The following is a 20047-nucleotide window of genomic DNA, read 5'->3' as shown; positions in this document are numbered from 1 at the left end:
ATGATGATTTCACAACAAATAGGCAAACAACAGAACGCATTTGCCAAATGCTGTTCTGCCTTTTCTGCGCTATTATCAGTATGAAAGCTCCGAGTCTTCTTGCAGGTAGAATGCTTTGCAATGCTCCTAGCTGTTTAGTTGGTCTATCATTTCTATGGATGTTTACACGTGAACTAGTTTTATATTGTTTTGCTGAAGTATGCTTTTGGGGCTTTCACATTCAAGAGTCTTATCTTTCCGATAACATTTCAATAAATATGATATTTATATTCTGTGCAGTTTTCAAGGTTCTCCTTGCGATGACAGTAATTTGAGGAGTGATTTTGATGATACAGAAAGAGAAGAGGCATCTATTTCTGGCCAGGAAGATTCCAGTGATCACCTTGATATCCTTTAATGGGCTAAGGTTTGAATAAGCTATGCTTAGTAATTTAAGCTTTAAACCATACCCTTATGCCATGCCCCACCTTTTTTTCTACATTTTAGAGAAAGTAATTCCCCACAATTTCCAGGCAAACAATCATGGATCATTGCAGATACTGTGTGAATATTATCGACTACAGTTTCCAGCAAGGGATTCAAAACTTAGGTTTCATCCTTTGGAGCACCTTCATCCACTGGAATATCATAGACCTGATGAACAAGTTCTGCATATTGCTGGCTCAACCGTTGATTTGAGATCTTGCAGTACAAGTCTTGAATTTGCTGAGGTAACCGTGATTATTAGTTTCATGGGTTGGGATAATGTTGCATTCCTCATTTCAGACTTGATGGTTAAATTCCATCTCACTATTATCTTCTTTTATCAGGAACACACTGCTCTTTTGGCAGAAGAGGAAGCGACCGCTCTGTCAACATGGGCTGTTGCATGCATGTGTGGATCTCTGCGGCTTGAACATGTAAACATATGTCCCTGCTTATTTACAGAAGCATAACATGCTGCCTTACGTTTTATTCTAAGTTGATTTTGATGTAATGCTTGGCTTTTTGGATGCCATATAATGCATTTTTGCTCATGGACTTTAATGTGAAATTTTAAGGACATAAACTTTTATGCTTTTTGAGATTGCCTATATATCTAGTGGTGAATGGAGATGCTTTACTATTGATTCTAAATTTTGTTTCTATTCCTTAATGTTTGAAGTCCAGCCATGATTTTAATCATAGAATTTGTTGGTTATGACCTTTTTTTTAAAAAAACCTTGTTCTATTTTATATTGTGACGTAATCATCAATCACCATTTATCTGTTTATTTATTTCATGTGTGTGTGTGTCTTTGAGTTGTTCCCTCAAGATATAATGAGCATTAGTAATTTCAGTTTTGCTTGGTCTTGTATAGATTGCTGAGAGGATATCTTAATTGATTCTTCTTATCGTGCATGTGTTGACAATCTTTGCTGCAGCATTGCTGGAGAAACAAATTGTGGTTGTCTGTTCGAATTTGGTAGGTATTATCATCGTAATGGTGGTAATCTATTTCAAGTTGACTATGTTTTAACTATCAATCTTTATGTTAAAACCTGATGACTGTATTTCTATTATACATTTCTATCTTTAAAACCAGTGTATCTCCTTCCATGGCCTTTGAGGCTAGTTTGCATCCATTAGCTTGGAGCTTTCTATATTAGATTGTAGCTTGGAGTTCACATGAATTTGGGTTCAAGATGACTTGAATTTTTTCTAGGAGTTTCTGTTTGATGGTTGTGACTTATATTATATTTGAACGACATGGTTTATCTCGTGTACTTTTTTGTTCTTAAGTGATTAATAATTAGAAATTTAGAAACTCTGGATTTATATATTAGATTTTAAATTATTTGCAGGGAAACTTATCTGCTATAGTTCTGTCAATTGTCCCTCTGATCCGTGCATTCCAATGGCAAAGCCTCTTGATGCCGGTATAATCTCTTAATGATCTCTGATATTTAGACTATTCATATTTTCTCTACTTACATTCAAAAGTTTGCAGGTTTTGCCAGAATATATGCTAGACTTTTTAGATGCGCCTGTTCCGTACATAGTAAGTTTACACAAAAAAAAAGGCTTAATGTTGCATGCTTTATTTATTTAGTTTCCAACAAAATCTTGTCAGTAATTTTTCTCCATGTATAAATGAGACTTTATATTCCAAGTGGATGATAAGCCCAGACTGAAGAAAGGTTTTGGTGACTTTGATCTATATTAGCAGAGCACATACTACCATACTAGGAAGAGGAGGGTAGACTAATGTTCTTTGCTGTTATTGAGCTTATGAGGATGTCATATTAAGTTGAGCACAACTGTCCACGTAACCCGTTTAACTAAACCTACATACTTGGAAAAGACTCGGTTATTATCATATACGTACTAATAAAGTCTCGTGGCTAAGGTTTCTCTCTAGTTGTTGCCTGGAAAGTAACAAGCTCTCTCTGAATAAGTTACTTCTCCCAGATGGGTTAAACATGGGGTTCTTTAAAAGTTTATGGACGATTTTGAAAAGAGACATATTGAGTTTCTTTAGCGATTTCTTCAGGGGAAAGTTATGGGATAAGGAGTTTAATCAAATTTTTTTTTTAACCATTATCCCCAAGAAGATCAATCCAAAATGTTTGGATGACTACTGGCAGATTAGTCTTGTTGGGGGACTTTATAAAATTCTGTCAAAGGTATTATCAAGGTTACGATCTTGCATGGATGCGATTATTGGTCCATCTCAATTTGCTTTCACACCAGAGAGGGGCAAATCATGGACTGTTTGTTTATTGCGAATGATGCCATTGAATTTTGGAGGAAGAAGGGGTTGAAGGGTGTCGTTTTTAAGGTGGATTTCAAGAAAGCGTATGATTCGGTGGACTGGGGAATTTTACTAAAAATTATGAATCCTATGGGTTTTGGTATGAGATGGTGTTTGTGGATTGAGTTTTGTCTGTCATCGGCATCCATTTCCGTTTTAGTTAATGGGTCTCCCACAGAAGAAATCAAGATTTCGAAAGGGCTTCACCAGGGGTGTTCTCTTTCACCTTTACTCTTCAACATTATAGGTGAGCTGCTGAACCTTTTGTTATCTAAGGGTTGAATGTAGGGTTTTTTAGAGGGTTTGAGATTGATGTTCAGGGTCGCTCTCTAATGATTTCACACTTGCAATTTGCTGACGACATAATTATTTTTTGTAATGCTTCTTTTGGAGAATTGAGGAATATTAGTTGGGTCTTATCGTTTTTCGAATTGATGGTTGGTCTTCAATTGAATTTGACAAAGAGTAAATTTACATAATCAATATGGAGGTTGATATTCCTAATGATTGGGCTCGTTTATTTTGGTCGTTCTGTTGGATCGTTTTCGGAAAACTATTTAGGGCTTCCTCTTGGGGCAAAGAGGAATTCGACATTGATTTGGATCCTGTAATTCAGAGGTTTCAAAAGAAGTTAGCGGGCTGGAAGATGGTGACTTTGTCTTTAGCATGAAGGGTTGTGTTGATCAAGTCTATGTTAAGCTCCTTGCCATTATACTTTATGTCTTTATTCAGAATTTTTTCTTGTGTGCTAAAGAAGTTGAACACTATTATGGTTGGTTTCTTATGGGGGGTCAAATGATAGAAAAGGTATTTACTGGGTAAGATGGGCTTCGGTTTGCAGACCGAAGGATTTGGGTGGTCTGGGAATTGCAAATCTGGATCTTATGAACAAAGCTCTTTTGGGGATAAGGAGGAATTTGGTAGATTGGGAGATGGAGCAGTGGCTTCAATTGCTTTCGTTGTTATGCAATTTTCACTCCTCGAATTTGATAGATGATAGTTATGTTTGGTATGGATAGGGAGACGGTCGTTTCTTGGTGAAATCGTGCATGCGACTTATGTTTGATAGGTCTAAAGTTAATTTTTTTATGGTCCAAATACGTGTGGCTTAGGTTTTCCCCTCCTCGGGTAGAGTCTTTCATATGGCAGGTGTAGGGATGTAAACGAGTTGAGTTGAGTCGAGCTCGAGTATTGCTGAGCTCGACTCGACGCGAAAACTTTGAAATGGAGCTTGACTCGAAAACTCGTGAGCTTAAAATTTTTAAGCTCGACTCGAACTCGAAATCCTGAACTGAAGCTCGTGAGCAGCTCGAAAATGCTCGAAATGGAAAAAAATTTCTTAAACTTAACTAGATTGAAGCCTCAAACTCAAACTCAAACCTGAACCTTAAATACATGAAAACCTTACTGTATTTTTTTTTTAAATCAACACATAAATGTTAATATTATTAATAATTTATTTTAAAAAAATAAAATCTTAATATATTATATTTTCAAGTTGCTCACGAGCTTTTCGAGTCGAATATCAAGTAGCTCATTTTTGGCTCGTTAAGAATTCGAGTCGAGCTCGAGTCGAGTCCATTCGATTCGAGTATTTATCGAGCCTTGACCAAGTCGATCTCGAGTAGCTCGCGATTTGTCTCGTCTCATTTACAGCCCTAGGCAGGTGGTTCACAAAAAGGTGGCAGTAAAAGTCGAATTAGTTAAGTATGGTGTAGTGGGGGTTAAGGATCAATCGTGTCCCTTGTGTGGCGCTTATCCTGAATCAGTTTCTCATCTATTTGTTTCCTGCAATGTCTCTTGGGATCTTTGAACGAGTGTGTTGAGCATGTTGAATGTCTCTTTTGTTGTCCCCGAGAGTCCGGCTGTTTTACTCTCGGTCTGGTTTCGTTTGGTCCCACATTCATCCATATGGACCTCTATTCTTGGAGCAATCTTGTGGTCGATTTGGAAGCAAAGAAACGAAATTGTTTTTAATAAAGGGAATCTTGATTGAGTTCAGCTTTTTTTCCTGGTTAGATTCAGAGTGGCATCATGGTTTTCTTCAAAGTTTCAAAATCATTCGGGCCTTTTTGACAGTCTAGTGCGCGATCTTTTGCTAGCATACTCCTACCAATGTTCAAAAAGGGTTTCTTCTGTTCGTGAAGGCTGGTCTCCTCCTCCGCCATGGTTCTTTAAGGTAAACGTGGATGGTGCTATGGATAGTCATTGGCAAAAGGGCGGCATATGTGGTTTGCTTTGGGACGAAAATAGTGTAATGTTGGATTCTTTTTCTTAGAAAGTTGGTTTTGGTCCTCCAATTTTTGGATTAAGAGTGGGCATCAAGGGGAAAGCTAATTTTAGAGTCTGACTGTTTAGTTGCATTAGGCTGAATCAATAATCCAACTTCTTGTACTCCTTTGTTTAAGGCAGTGGTGATTGACATTGTTAATATTGTGTCAAGTAGGGGTGTGGTTATTAGGCATATTATAGAGGTGTCAATTACAAGGCAGATGAGTATGCTAAATTGGGGATTGGTTAGTTGATATTTACTGGGTGGTTTTGTTGTTCGGTGGTAGGTGATGTGTGGATGCATTTTGGTATTTTGTACTCATGTTGTATCTGGTTTTTAGTAATAAAATCTTAAGGCACTCTTTTTCTCATTCCAATGCCCATTGAGCTACCTTTGTAATTTGACGGTTATAAATAAGGTTTTTAACGAGTCCTATCTTTTCTATCAAAAAAAAATCCCCCATAAATTTGTTTTCAATGAAGTATGTGGTGGATATAGAATTAATGTACACTTCACGGTTTTTCAAGAGCAGTGCCCCTCTTTTTTTTTTTTTTATTCTCTGAATTACTCGTCAATAAATTTTTACTCATCTCTAGGTTGGTGTTAAGAACAAAACCAGTGAAGTGCGGTCAAAGTTGGCCAATGTCATTCTGGCTGATGCTAATAAGAACCAGGTTTGCACTTTTCAATTGTTTGCATTACAATATGACATAATAATGTAATTTCATCATAGATTCTATATTTTTTTCAATATTAACTATATTTTCTTTGCATTTCCTCTATCTTCTGAAAAGAATTGTATTTGGGTAGTGCGCTTCCAAACAAAAAACATTAGCAACACTGTAAAAGCCTGTTTTCTTGCTTAGCAAGCAGCAGACAGACCAAATTCATACACAGTACATTCTAGTTTCCATTCCGCATTCGAAGAGGATGTTTGTTCTTGAGAAATATTTTAGGTTGAGATCTGGGCACTTCTGTTCTTTTCTAATTTTTTTCATCTCACGATGTAGATAAAGGTTTTCACAGTACCACAACTGCCGCAGCATAAGGAGCTCTTTGCATGCTTAAGTCCTTATCATGCAAAGCTTGTTGGTGAAAGTTATTTTGGGAGGAAAAGACCAGTATATGAGTGCACAGATGTGCAGGTATGCCTTTTGTCACCCTTGTCAGTTTTGGTTTTTCTATGTTAATCTTAAATCCGAAAGACCTTATGATGTATCATGAAAAATTATGCAATTCGAACATTCATGAGTGTGGTTAACTAATGTCTGAAATTTTGCAATATCAACTGTTCACAGTTATATTGTGAGGTCTAACAAGAAATTATATTTTCTACCATCTTGGGGTGGACTAGGCTACCACAATTTCTGAAGTTTATAAAGTTGATCACATCTCTTTATCAGTAAATTATCCATATGAACCATTGAAAATCTCTTATTTGTTCCATTTTGCATGATTGTTTGTTCAAAGTCATCTAATGAAGTGCTGCTGTCGTATTTCAGTGGTTTGCTAACTGTTGTCTTGATGTTGTTAATGGTTAGACTGAAGCAGCCAAAGGTTTTCTATCGGTGTTAAGATCATACATGGATTCTCTTTGCTCTAACATGCGGTCACACACTATTACAAATGTACTGTCGAACAATGATAAGGTTTGTGTTTGGCTGAATTAGAATATTTCAGCCAAGCAACTTTCTTTAGATGCTTCTTTGGTATCTGGACAAACCTACTATGCTGTTTCACTGCTGTTTCATACACTAATTTGTGAACCTTTTAGTTCTATCATAGATATCGCAGTTACCCAATCCAAATTGCAAGTTTAGTGTAAAAGTGATATGGATTGTACAAGGGGTCATAAGGGTTTTGATGGATGTATATTCTTTGTTGGCCTAGTGTTAGTTATGTGTTTACCAGGTTGGAGGATGGAGTTGTATAATGCAGTATTTATGTTTTATTGTGATACCTTGTTTTGTTTGAAAACAAATGATAAAATCCTGAAGTTCTTCCATGTTCAGGTATCATTGCTTTTAAAAGAGAGTTTCATCGATTCTTTCCCTAGTCGTGATCGACCGTTTATGAAGGTGAGTCCCTCGTTTCCCTTGACTAAATCTCTAGATATTTGCCTCAACTCCTGATTTAATAATTATAGTATATATTGGACCTTGTTTTCCATCTACTTTCATTTCGTTCGGGATGATTATTTCCGTATTCTCTTTTAAAGGTGCCCATGTTAAATAGCAAGTTTTGGAATTTACAGACAGTTTCCCCCCTCCCTTTCCCAGTAGTTTGTGGATCTTCACTGTACATACAGATCTTGTTCTCTCATTTATCCTGAAGGAATAGGACACACAACAATCATTCAAAGATGGCCTGCTATTGTAGTGTTATAACTTGGACATAAGTTCTGTGATGATTGTATAATGTTAAATTATGTTATCAATATCAGCTTCCCCCAAAAAAATGTTATATTTTGGAAAAATTATATATTTATTGAAAGATAATAACAATTTAACGAGATATTTATCCTGAAATGGGAATTTGATCAAGTTGTAGCATGAGAAATAGTTATCAAGCAGGAAGAGTGGAAATTTAGCATACGCGGTTCAGGTCAAATCAAATGTTTTTATACCCTTTTTTTCATTATTTGTGCTTTCTAATTCAAGGAAATGGTAATCGGTGATGTCCCAGTTTGCTTCGTCTCATAAATAAAAAGAAAAGTGTCGATAAATTTCATGGTATCTCTCGAAATTTACGATCGAGCTTGTTTTAAACCATAATGCTAGTTCCTGCAGTTCAAATAGGACAACCAGCAATTTCATGCAGAGGCTCTTCTTTTAAATTCCTTCCGTCAGTTCGAGAGATTAAGAAACGTGAATCTGCCTGCGCACAAGGGGAAAAAAAGACTAAAGCTTTGAATTTGGGGGCAAAGGCTTTTGTTTTCTGCTGACCAAACATTTTCTTTTGAAAAAAGGAACCATCTTTAAAGCAAGCAGAAGACTTGGTTTTAATGGCGCACAATCTAGTGTCGGCTCAATATTCCATCAAAACCTTCTGGCTGGTTCATTGACTAACAAATCTGATGGAAGTGAAGCTCTTTTATGTTGTCTTGAAACGCTATACAACAGAGTCAAAACAGTCAATAATCTGAGCATGAAGTGAATTACTCTCTAACCTATTGAGACACACCTTGTGCTAATACCCTTGTGTGGTCTGATGGTAGGGCCATGACCCCATGTGGCTCTCGTTTCGTAGACTCGATATAGTAAAGAGTCAGAGGACTAAACGTGGGAATAGTTAATGGGGTTTGAACATTGATATTAATTAGTGGCAGGTTTTTCAAGCTTTTGTAATCATAGCTGCAGAGAGTAATGAATGATAATTGAGAAGACAAGCAAATGCTTGGCGAAGTGGCACTGCTACGACCATAAAAAACCTTTGCTGGAATTACAAAGACATGAATGACCGTAAATATTTTTTCTTCAACTGTCAAAATGGTTACAGGTGTAGCCCGTTGTTGACCCAGATTTTGACGTTTGAGTCAGGCAGGTGGAGCCCTTAAAGCTAAGTCAGTGTGAGTGGTAGCTCCGGGACCATCAATAAAGGCCAATATTTCCCACTACCTCGCTGAATCACATGATCCCATAGATTTCAAAACCCAGTTATGCAATGCAAGTGGGTTATAAAAAACAATGAGGAGGGAGAAGTACAGGGTCAGTTGGTAAATATATGCATTTAGCTGTATTATTCATAAGCATCCAAGACCTCTTATATCCAAGGAATACAATGGGGAAGTGTCATACTTGTGGTCGAGTGTGTAATCTTATGTTTTTCCTAAAGGTTGTTTGCATGTGTGTGAAGCTGACATGGGGAGGTAAGGACAGCTCTGAACAGTGTCAAAGAGCCCTTTACTTACTTTGTACCAACACCTGCCAAACTTATAATACAACAATAGTACCTGGGATTTAAATGCTAGTCCTCAGGGTTTCCTTTATTTCCATTAATCCAGTCTCAAAATCTGTGATTCTCCAACTATTATGCCTTAATAGAACCATTCAACTTCTTTCCCATCACATGAATGCTTGATATCTTTCCATGCAATACAGTTGTCCTGAAACAAGGAGAAACAAAAGTATCACTGTTGAAAACAGTTGTGTTCATTTTAACCTCTTTTGGACCCTCCGTTAGCTTGCTATTATTATTTTAGGACATAGGAGGGATAATGAATAGTTGCCATAGAGCTTAGCTTAGCTGAAATAGTTATATATTATTTTATCACCACTTTTTCATTTAAAGAATATTAATACTTGGGTTTAGCAATGCAACGAGTTGATTCTTTCTTCACCCTTCACTAATAAAATAGGCATTAATGGTTGAAAGTTAAGACAGTGCCTAACTGAGGTGGTTTGGTTTCTGCAGATTGCAGACTTTAGCTACTTTACAAGAGAGACGAACCAAACCCATGTTCATCTCATTTGAGAATTAGGGGAAAACAACAGGCACAACATGAATATATATTTTATATTCAACATTGAGAAAAACAAAAGATAAATGATTAAAAAAAAAGTGGGAAGAGTTAGCCTGGTTAAGCCCCAAAAGTGCACCCATTAATCTTGTAAGTTTCCAGCTTCCCAAAGTTGAAAAAAGATATTGTGTATTGAGTGGGGTATAGTATACTATACTGAGGGTCTGAGGTAAATGAACAGAAAAAAAAAAGTAAAAAGAGTTAGAAGCAGTAAAAACCCAAAACCGTACTAACTTCTGAATTTCTGATGAGGCATTTGGCCTTCAGACACCAACACCAAATGTTGCAGGTTAAAATAATGCTACTATTAATAATAATGATCTCCTTTGTTTTTGCAGTCTACTATAGTTTGTGGGTTTCAGAAGTGTTGTCAGAAAGACAAGTGCTGCCACTGAGGGGCAGCTTAGCCTGCAGGACCAGAAAAAGCAGCAGAGAGGGTTCAGTCATAATATGAGAGCCTCCGCTCTCTCCTCAGTTCTCTCCCTCAGCTGTCAGAGGGAAGAAGAAGAAAAAGAGAGAAAAGGTCGATGGCATTGGCAGCATTATAATCAGAAGCATTAGTTTTATCCATGAACAGAAGATTCTGCAGTGAAATGTCCCTGAAATAAATATACCTACTCTATATACACAGTCAACATCAGCATTCAGCATCACAGGCTTCTTAAGCAAGAAGTAATGCACCCACCCAACAAACTTACACTTACAAAGAAACCAAACCTGTTCCATTTTCAATCTTTCTCCTCCGTGTTTGTTTGGTCTGAATAACTGCCTTTTTTTTTTTGCCCTTTTTTCCCACCTTTCTCATTTATTAGCTTTGCTTAATTTCAACAAATTTGTCATTGTTCCTCTCTTTGAATGATGAGTGGAAGAGACAGGTTTCCTTTTACTGCATCTCAGTATCAAGAGCTTGAACACCAAGCTCTAATCTTCAAGTACATGGTCTCTGGTGTCCCCATACCACCTGATCTCCTCTTCACCATCAAGAGAAGCTGCTTGGATTCCTCACTTCCTTCAAGGCTTTTCTCTTACCAGCCTCAACATAGTAAAACCCCAGACTTAACTCACTGTTTTTTTTTCTCAACTTATTTCCATTTTGGGTTTTTGACAACGAGATCCCTGTTGTTTTTTTGGCAGTTGGATGGAACTGTTTCCAGATGGGATTGGGGAGAAAAGTGGACCCAGAGCCGGGGAGGTGTAGAAGGACCGATGGAAAGAAATGGAGATGCTCGAAAGAAGCCTACCCTGATTCAAAGTACTGTGAGAGACACATGCACAGAGGCAAAAACCGTTCAAGAAAGCCTGTGGAAGTTAGTAATACAACAATGGCAAACCCTTCAACAGCAACCCGGAACATCTCATCATCTATAACCAAGGCTCATCCTTCTATTCCTTCCATGTCCTTGTCTTGTGATTCCCAAGAGCAGCACCATCAATTTCGCCACCATGGTTACAATCATCCCTTTATGTATCCACATGCATCGAGGCCTCCGGGGGTTGGCCTGTCATCTCAAGAGAACACCACCCATTCTCTCTTGGATTCTGGCTCGTACTCCCAGACAAACACAGATTACAGGTTCCATTACAAAAAATCTTGGGGTTTCTTTTTACTGTACCATCTACTGCTTTTTTGCTAATGAGTTTGTTTCTTGTGAAGAAGAAACAGTTATGTGTATGGGCTGAAAGAAGAGGTGGATGAGCATGCTTTTTTCTCTGAGCCTTCCGGAACAATGAGGAGCTTTCCTGGTTCTTCTGTTGATGATTCATGGCAATTTGGACCACTAAAGATGAGTTCTTCTTCCTCCTCGAAGCAGAGGAACTGTTCTGAATACTCTTACTTGCAGCTTCAAAGCCTCACCGATCACAGCACAAAACAAAGCAAGCGGGACGATGATGAGCAATGCTACATCAGATTTGAAATGCCTAATGAACTGGAGAAAGGAGAACCCCCAAAGACGGTCCATCGTTTCTTTGACGAATGGCCACCAAAACAAAGGGATTCATGTCTGGATTTGGATGATAAATCATCAAACAGCTCATCAGTTTCAACAACCAGGCTCTCAATATCCATCCCTTCCACCTCACATGACTTCCCCATTTTCAATTCAAGAACTCATAATGGTACCTATTTTTTTGGCTGGTTTTTGCTCCTAGCCATACGCTAATCTAATTTGTGACAATAAACTCCTTTCATATTTTGGTCTTAAAAACTTGAGAATTGTTTTTGTTTTTGTTTCTGCAGATGGTTGAATATCCAGTACCAGCAGTAGGTCTGCATTAGAGAACAATGATGTACTTGGTAGAGATCACTTCTTTCTGTGAATTCTGACCGTTTAGTAATCTTTCGTTTGTTTCTTCTGGTTAAATGAACATTGGGTTGTGTTTTCCCCCATCCCCCTTTTATTAATGAAGGATCCAATGACTTGTATGCTACTGGTTTGATGTTATTTTCCTACTGCAAATATACAGCTGATAAACATTAAGACTGGAAACATGATTTGCTGGTAGGTAACATGTGAATGTGTTTGAAGGGTTTTCATGTTGCATAGGCACACTTACTCAACCTGCTGCTTATTGTAATAATGATAGTTGGGATGGGGTCCCCCTGGCCCTATGTTCCCATGATTTGCTAATTTGTCGCTTTTGTGTGAATGCCTATGCATTGAAAAAGCCAAGCCGAAACAAATGGTCCACTGAAGACACCAACACGTAGTGCCAACAAGATATATAATGTCCTAAAAACACCATTGGAATGGTCCATAAAAGCTTGGAATTAGTTCTCAAAAAGGACTATATCATCTTAAGTATAAAGAAGCATCTTCCATTCCATGCAGACGTAGTTGCAGGCCACTTTTCACCATGTTCATCTTCATCTTTAGTGTTACACTAAGCTATCTCTTTCTTTTATGTACCCTGCCCTGCTCTGCCTGCTTTAGTACAGCAGTATGTAATGTGCCTGTAATCACCCAAAGTTCCCCACACAAACTACCTTTTAATTTGTATTTTAAACCAAAAGCAAACGAAGAAAACAAAAGGTTCACCACTGTTAAACAAAAAGCAGAGTAAAGGCAGTTAGATTGGTCCATAAAATACATGTTTCATTAGAGGAGACAAGGGTATTCAAGTCATTCACAACCTTCTTCTTCGGTCGGTCAATGAATTAAAGCAAAGAAGGTGAGGAAAATAAAGGAGAGGAGTTAGCCTGCAACACTTGTTCTGAAGGTTGGGTGGGCTTGCTTTGCCCACATTAACGCATCAGTAGTCAGTTTTCAGTGACCTACGGGTACGCTTTTTATCGTCCACGCACGCACGTCCGCCTCTGTCTTAGACTTCATCTTCTTTTTCTTTTATGTCAGTCACCCACATTTTAATCTCAACCTTTCATTTTGAGTAAAATAACTTATGATTGAATAAAAATAATTAATTGACTAACCATTAACGCTTAAGTTGATATGTTAAGTTCTATATGTTCAAGGTAATGACGTAATATATTTAACGTGTATATAAATAATGATGTGGCACATAACACTTGTTTAAATTAATGATGTGGCACATAACACGTGTTTAAATTAATGACATGATACATACCATCATTTGACGACAAACGCTTAATCACTTTGCGACAGTCTATAGTGCTCGAACCTGTAACATTTAGGAACAACAATGATTCCTTTAACCACTTAAGTAAATTGATTCGTGATTCGACATTATTTTTTTATTCCTTATTTCTGATGCTTCTAATAAAATATAATTTTTTAGCATTTTAATGTAACTCCATGATAATATTTGTCATGTTTTGAACTAAATAAATTTATATACACCTGGTAGATAATATTATCCTAACTCATCGTTCAAAGAAACATGTCACCATTAGCATAAGAATCCGATTTTAAATGAAACTTGAAATAATAAAGCTAAACTTCAAATATCTCAAAAAATACCAAATGATAAGATCAATTTTATTTATTTATAATAATAAAAAAATTAGGCCTACGTTAATGACCTATTTTTGTAGTTGTGAAGATTTCAGTTATAAAGATATATGTACTAAAATGCGTCTATTTCTTCGTTCAATTCAAACTCTTGCTCTTCGTTTGATCCTTAACCAGATAGATATTATTATCATACGCAAGTAATCATTTCATTTTCTTGTTTGAAGGCTTCTTTGAATTGATCGTCATCAATGGAACAAAAACAAACTACCAAAACCACTGCCCCCAGGAAGGTTTGTTTCCCTCAACTATGGTGCTTATCATCTATGGTTGAACTTCAGCAGTCGATCATTTTCTCTAAGAATTTTTCTTCTTTTTGGTTTCTTTGGGTATTTTGTTGCAGATGAAATTTGCACCCAAAGCTCCTACTCGCCGAGCACCGAAGCTTGAGGTTAAAACGTATATATCATTTGACACTTGGGAATGCAAGTCGTCTGTTTCATTGCTTAAAGGCCGACTTATTAATCTGTGTTTTTTTTTTGGTTGCTTTCGGGTGGGTTTCAGTGAATCGGTCGAAGACACTGATGCTGCTCAGGCCAGGAATTTCTAGAGCGTTTACATGTACACGTGTTTCCAAATTTTTATTGCCATTTTTCTTCATCCCCTTGATTTCCTTTGTGATCTTATTCTCATTTTATCATTTTATTCCCTCACAGCAAATTTCTGCAAAGACAGAGCCCAAATTCGAAAAGAAAGGTATATTCCTTATCTATTATTTGAAAACTTTACATGCACTCCCTACAAGTTGAAAATATTACTGTGTTCTACAACACAAATGAATACGATTTTCTTGACATGCATCAGCTGCTTCTTCACAAGTTGCATTTGGTTTTGGAGCGGCATCGGCATCATCTTCGTTTAAAATATTTGGTGGAATTTCCAAAGGTTCGAGTCGTAGTAGATTGGAAACACTCAATGTCAATGCCATATATACAATCCTTATATGTATATGCTGTTTTGTTAATGATTGAGATCCATTTCAGTCTGATATGTAGTGTTGATGTTTCTATAGGTAAAGTTCCTACTCCAGGATTGAGAGAAGAGTAAGAATACAAAGAACCATGGGTGTGTATGTTAACTTTGGATTATTATTAATGCAAACCATGATGAGACCCGTTTTCTAATTCTCCATTGATCGCTGATTGTAAGGTATATTTCTGCAGGATTATTACAGTTATTATCCCCTGACCCTTCCTATGAGGAGACCATATTCGGGAATTCCAGGTTTGTTGTTAGTTTCACATAACTTGTAAACACATTATGTGTGGCTTGATTGGAAGTTCGAACATCTTTACAAATTTGAGTAGCTTTATGTTGAATACAAGTGTAGAGTTTCTCGATGAGGAGGAGTTTGCTGCGGCGAATATAGCGTTCGATGAAAGTTTGGTTGAGCCAGCGGTAGAGTTTGGTCTATGGAACGACCGTCGGAGGAGGTCGAAGCTTTAGAACATCAAATCTTTAGATGGATTTTCCTTAATTTTGATACCGATCTTGTTGCGAATGACAATCTACCACGAATAAATAAAGACGGTTGAAGTTGACAATTTTTTTAAAAAAATAATAAAGGAGAAAGAAATGACGATGTCATCATGCATGCATCTCATTATTATTGATTTTTTAGAATTATAAGTAAATTAATTGTTACGAGTTCACAAGTGATTTACATTTACACTACATAAAAATATAATTTTCGCATCAATTCTATGAAGGCCTCGTGGATAAATTTTAAACAGCTTATCCAAGAGAGAGAGAGAGAGAGAGAGAGAATACACAAGCATCAGCAATGGTTAAAAATAAAAGATGCATTCAAGATTCAATCTGTCTCAATAAGTATTATTCAATGTTGAATATTGTTCCAAAAGCTTCCATCATTCAAGAAACGAGATTTTCTTTGCAGTTAACAATCTATGGTGACAATGTTGGCACCACAAAATCAACAACAATGACACCATCCAGATTGTCCCTGACCTTTTGTTTCTGTAGGTTCACGTACTCTTCCTTCCCCACAGCTGCCTCCATTTCTTCGACTCCGGCAAAAACAGCGACCGAGGCAAGCGAAAAGCCCTTAGCTCTTGCCGAGAAATTCTCCCCGCAAGTTAACTGTTGAACACCGGAGATCCCCTCCTTGATCCCTTTAATTTCCCCTAGAATCTCACCCTGCAATTCGTTTGGAACGTTCTCTTTGAGTTTCAAGAAGCTCACCTTGATGGCAGAACCGGGGGGAGGGGACAGCGGGTTGGGGTCATTGTCAGCAACCCAATCAACAGCCATGATATCATCACAGATGGGAACGACATTTTCCTTGACCACACGCTGGTGATCGGGATGAACAGAATATGCATTCAAATCTTCTTTGGACTTGTATCGGCTATGGAGCATGTGCGTGAAATTGGAGATCGGAGATTTGGTGCGAAGGACGGGACCAGCAGTGAGGTGCACGACGGGATCAAGAGAGACCAAGCCATTGAGGTTGCTAAGCATCAAGTTGACCTTTCCCTGCTCCGTGTCATCTTTAACTTTGAAAAGAACCACATGCTCAACAATGGACATGGTGATCGGGGATTTGAAGGTTTTTGTGGATAAAGCGACGGGTCTTTTCAGGTGTTTGAAAGAAGGGAAGGTGAGGGAAGATGAAGACGAAAAGAGAGAGCGAGCTTTCGAACACAGCATTAAAATCAACTACTAATGGACTAAAACTAATAAAACGTCTATGTACCTGCAAAATTGATATCATATTGGACGGATTTCCATTAAAAATATAGCTCAAAACTTTCAATCAAGCACAATTTCAACAACTATATAATTCAAACAAACCCCTACAGAATTTGCTAGAATCTAAAAGCAACATGAACATTTGTCTACCAAATTCATAAATGCTAAGCACCCATTTCAGATAACTGCCCTATACAATTAAATCTCTACCCCAAACCAAAAAAAACAACCATCAATCCCCAAAGTTCAAACCCAGAACTTGGAAATGCGTAAAAAGCAGAGACTAATAATCAAATCCCATTTGATGCAACCGAAAAAATTTCTACCGAGTTCTCTTTATCCGTTTAATCGAAAAGAAAACTTAAGGCAGGGCTAACAGAATTTGCAAGAAACTGAAAGCATAAACAGATCAGAAAGAAGAAAATAATAAACAGTTATACAGTTTGAGAATATAAAAGAACCGAGCTACTCCACTAACACTGACTGACCTGAGAGAAGCTATTGCGGCGCTGCCGAACTTTGCGATGGAATTGCAAATTTGCAACCGGGTTGAGGTTGGGGGGTCTTTGTTTCGTTCACCAAAGTAGGTGCAGAGCACGCGAGCAATAAAGCGCTATGTGGGCCGGCACATGATTCGATTGGTTGACGGGCTTATGGGCTGAATGGGATACTAAGAGGGATGGCGTTACCTTTTTCAGGTCATGAAGCCGCAGCTCGGCCGGGTCTCATCGTCATCCACTTGCTCTATTTCGTAATATAGGTAAATTACGTGTTTAGTATATAAACTATCAGTTTTGATCTATTTTAATACTTAGACTTTCAATTTTTTAAAAACTATACCTAAAGTTTAATTTTTATTTCATTTTAATATTGCGCCACTAAAAAAATTAGTTTTAGATTTATTTTAGTACTCCGTTCAAAATTTAACGTCAAGTTTTGAAGAAAAAAATGAAAGTATAGGTACAATTTTTTAAGTACTAAACACATTAAGTTTTTAACGAAAGAGTACTAAAATGAAATAAAAATTAAATTTTAGGTATGCTTTTTGAATTTTTTTTGAAAATTCAAGTATTAAAACAGATCAAAATTATAGTTTATATACTAAATATGTAATTTACCCTCTTTATATTTATGGGTAAAGTATAGTAATGGTCACTGAACATTTCTGAAGCTTGTATTTAGGTCCCCCAACTTTTAAAACTTGCAATACAGTCCCCCAACATTTATTCCGTTTGCAATATGGTCCCCCAACTTAAACCACCGTTATAAATTAGGGTAAATTATATAAAAGGTTATTGAACTTTTTAGACACTTGAATTTAGGTCCCCCAACTTTTAAAACTTGCAAAACAGTCCTCAATTTCATTCTAAACCCCAATTTCCAAAGTAATTCAATTTCATTCTAAACCTTAAATTCCAAAATAATTCAATTAAATTCAATTATGTCAGATTTATTATTATTTAATTTCATCTTATTTTATGTGATACGTATTTTTATATAAATATAATAGTATAATTCTTATCTGTTGAAAAAAATTTTTAATTAAAAAAAGTAGTTAGGATATAGAAGAGGTTGAAAATAATTCGAATTTTAAATTTATAAAATGTTATTTTGACGTATAAATAAAAGTGTAAACTACTAGGTTGACAACTTAACTATCTAGCTCTTTTTACTTTTGTCATCGATCTTTTAAATTTATCAATCATACAACATAATTATTTAACTGTTTCAACTAAGCCACTAGTCGTTACCAATTGATACAAATGATGAAGTGGCAGTTAAAAGGAATTGACATTATTATACATTCAGTCTTTATTATTTATATAATCAATTTGGTCCTAAATTAAATAGAATTTAATAAATTAATCATTTAATTAGGATATGACATGTGTTAACACATGATCATGACACGTGTCATTGGTGACACGTGTCATTGGTGACACGTGTCATTGGTGACACATGTCACCACCTAATTATTTATATATGCTATCAATTTGGTCCTAAATTAAATAAAATTTAATAAATTAATTATTTAACCAGGATCTGACATGTGTTAACCCATGATCATGATATATGTTATTGGTGACACATGTCACCACCTAATTAGAAGAAAATTAAGTTACAAAGAAGTAAAATTTGGGTCTTGGGCAAACTCAAACCTGAGTCATGCAAATGAAAGATACAGGGTGGAGCCACTAAGCTAACACCATCGTTTGTGTTAAGAGATATACAATAATACATATACTAATAGTATGACCAATGCCAGAAAAAAAGAATATAATGGAAAATGGAAATAATGAGATTTGAACTTTGGCAAAAAATTTGAAAGCAATAAATGATGGGAAAATATTATATTTTTTACAATAAAAAATATTATATTTGATAAATTGTTTGATAGATTTAATATATTTTTTAAATATTAGTTGATACAATATTTTAAAAGAATAAATTTAAGATTTATATATTTTTAAACTAAATTTAATAATATATTTTTCATATTTATAATTCATGATTATATATATAATCTTAAGTTGAGTATTTCTAATATAATTAATAATTTTAATTTCTTATTAAAAATAAAATATTCAAAAATATAAATGATTCATACATTAATATATGAATATTTTTTTATTTATACATCTAAATATAAATATACATTTATATAAATATATTTTTATTCGTATATTGAAATATTTTGATTAAAATATAAACATATTTTAAATACTAGTTTATACAAGAAAAATAAAATATATCAAAAATATAAATGATTCATACATTTAAATATAAATTGAATCATTTATATTTTCTATACATCTATATTTAATAAGAAAATAAAATTATTGGGGGACTGTTTTGCAAGTTTTAAAAGTTGGGGACCTAAATTCAAGTGCCTGAAAAGTTCAATGACCGTTTATATAATTTACCCTAATTTTCTAACAGTGATTTAAGTTGGGGGACCATATTGCAAACGGAATAAATATTGGGGGACTGTATTGCAAGTTTTAAAAGTTGGGGGACCTAAATGCAAGCTTCATAAATGTTCAGTGACCATTACTATACTTTACCCTATATTTATTTGCACTCTACAGAGAATGGGTCCCCATGTGAGAACCCACTCGCATTCAATTGCATGCTTGTCCCTTCACTCCTTTTCATTCCTTCCCCCCGGTCCTCTACGATTTCTCAAACTTTTCATTATTAACGTTATTGCTATGCCTAGTTATGATTATTATCACTATGTTAATATATATAGATTCTATACTAAATGAATCAGAGATGCATATAAAAAAGATAATTATTAGTAAAATTATTGCAAAGACATGTTTTGCATTTTAAAAATGAAATAAAACTGATATGTAGGTATGTGAATGAATTGAACGTTGTTCAGCGAAAAATTCGTTTATGTTCGTTTATTTATTAAATAAATGGACATGAATAATATTTTATGTTCGTTTAATTAAATGAATGAACACGAATAAAGAGTTTGTCCGTTCATTTACGTTAGATAATTTGTTCGCTTATTTATATTCGTTCATTTATATTTAGTCAAATCTCTAGCCTAGTTTAAAATTTGATGCCCTAATAAATTTTAATCTTAAACTCATTAATATTTTAAAAATCAATTAATTTTAAACTGAAATAAAATTTACTCAAATTAATTAAATAAAATATAAAGTATTTTTTATAAAAAAAACTCTTCTCAAATATAAACTCAATTAATTTTATGTTCGCTCGTTCATATTTGTTTACGTTCGTTCGTTTGAGTACATTTATGTTCGTA

At 35.6% G+C, this 20047-nt stretch overlaps 3 protein-coding genes and 1 long non-coding RNA gene across 6 annotated transcripts; 3 read left to right on the top strand and 1 right to left on the bottom strand.

Moving 5' to 3' along the window:
* Positions 1-425: 425 nt before the first annotated feature.
* On the top strand, positions 426-10126 carry LOC120132101 (DENN domain-containing protein 4C-like). The gene is made up of 10 exons (XM_039148931.1): positions 426-710; positions 810-899; positions 1383-1445; positions 1825-1899; positions 1971-2021; positions 5643-5720; positions 6057-6191; positions 6588-6695; positions 7059-7124; positions 9914-10126. The coding sequence occupies exons 1-10, from the start codon at positions 459-461 to the stop codon at positions 10124-10126; spliced, it is 1131 nt and encodes a 376-aa protein (XP_039004862.1). The 5' UTR covers positions 426-458.
* Positions 10127-10416: 290 nt separating this feature from the next.
* Positions 10417-11954, top strand: LOC120132018 (growth-regulating factor 1-like). 3 transcript variants are annotated; one of them, XM_039148873.1, is made up of 4 exons: positions 10417-10607; positions 10700-11138; positions 11229-11683; positions 11805-11954. In XM_039148873.1, exons 1-4 carry the CDS (start codon positions 10421-10423, stop codon positions 11810-11812), a joined length of 1089 nt encoding a protein of 362 aa, XP_039004804.1. In that variant the 5' UTR covers positions 10417-10420; the 3' UTR covers positions 11813-11954. The 3 variants fall into 3 exon arrangements, with proteins under 3 accessions (XP_039004804.1, XP_039004803.1, XP_039004802.1); XM_039148872.1 differs by having other exon boundaries at positions 11223-11683; XM_039148871.1 differs by having other exon boundaries at positions 11220-11683.
* A 2280-nt stretch (positions 11955-14234) lies between these two features.
* Positions 14235-14786, top strand: LOC120132148. The gene is made up of 4 exons (XR_005516976.1): positions 14235-14250; positions 14359-14439; positions 14567-14619; positions 14718-14786. It is a non-coding gene; the product is annotated as an uncharacterized LOC120132148 (long non-coding RNA).
* Positions 14787-15152: 366 nt separating this feature from the next.
* LOC120132005 (stress-response A/B barrel domain-containing protein UP3-like) lies at positions 15153-16835 on the bottom strand. The gene is made up of 3 exons (XM_039148857.1): positions 16755-16835; positions 15392-16270; positions 15153-15169 (listed from the first exon to the last, which is right to left on the bottom strand). The coding sequence occupies exon 2, from the start codon at positions 16222-16224 to the stop codon at positions 15460-15462; it is 765 nt and encodes a 254-aa protein (XP_039004788.1). The 5' UTR covers positions 16225-16270; positions 16755-16835; the 3' UTR covers positions 15153-15169; positions 15392-15459.
* Between the last annotated feature and the right edge of the window lie 3212 nt (positions 16836-20047).

This window comes from Hibiscus syriacus, unplaced genomic scaffold (genome assembly GCF_006381635.1).
Source record: "Hibiscus syriacus cultivar Baekdansim isolate YM2019G1 unplaced genomic scaffold, ASM638163v2 tig00110557_pilon, whole genome shotgun sequence".
Lineage (NCBI taxonomy): Eukaryota > Viridiplantae > Streptophyta > Magnoliopsida > Malvales > Malvaceae > Hibiscus > Hibiscus syriacus.
This window is presented reverse-complemented; position numbering and strand designations above follow the sequence as displayed.

Excerpts from the sequence above, each read along its gene's own strand:
- LOC120132101 (XM_039148931.1), top strand. The coding sequence starts at position 459 with ATGCCCCACCTTTTTTTCTACATTTTAGAGAAAGTAATTCCCCACAAT. Across the intron at positions 711-809 it reads CAAGTCTTGAATTTGCTGAG|GAACACACTGCTCTTTTGGC; the intron begins GTAACCGTGATT and ends TTCTTTTATCAG. Across the intron at positions 900-1,382 it reads GATCTCTGCGGCTTGAACAT|GTGTTGACAATCTTTGCTGC; the intron begins GTAAACATATGT and ends CTTATCGTGCAT.
- LOC120132018 (XM_039148871.1), top strand. The coding sequence starts at position 10,421 with ATGATGAGTGGAAGAGACAGGTTTCCTTTTACTGCATCTCAGTATCAA. Across the intron at positions 10,608-10,699 it reads CTCTTACCAGCCTCAACATA|TTGGATGGAACTGTTTCCAG; the intron begins GTAAAACCCCAG and ends TTTTTTTGGCAG. Across the intron at positions 11,139-11,219 it reads CAGACAAACACAGATTACAG|AAGAAACAGTTATGTGTATG; the intron begins GTTCCATTACAA and ends TTTCTTGTGAAG.
- LOC120132005 (XM_039148857.1), bottom strand. The coding sequence starts at position 16,224 with ATGCTGTGTTCGAAAGCTCGCTCTCTCTTTTCGTCTTCATCTTCCCTC.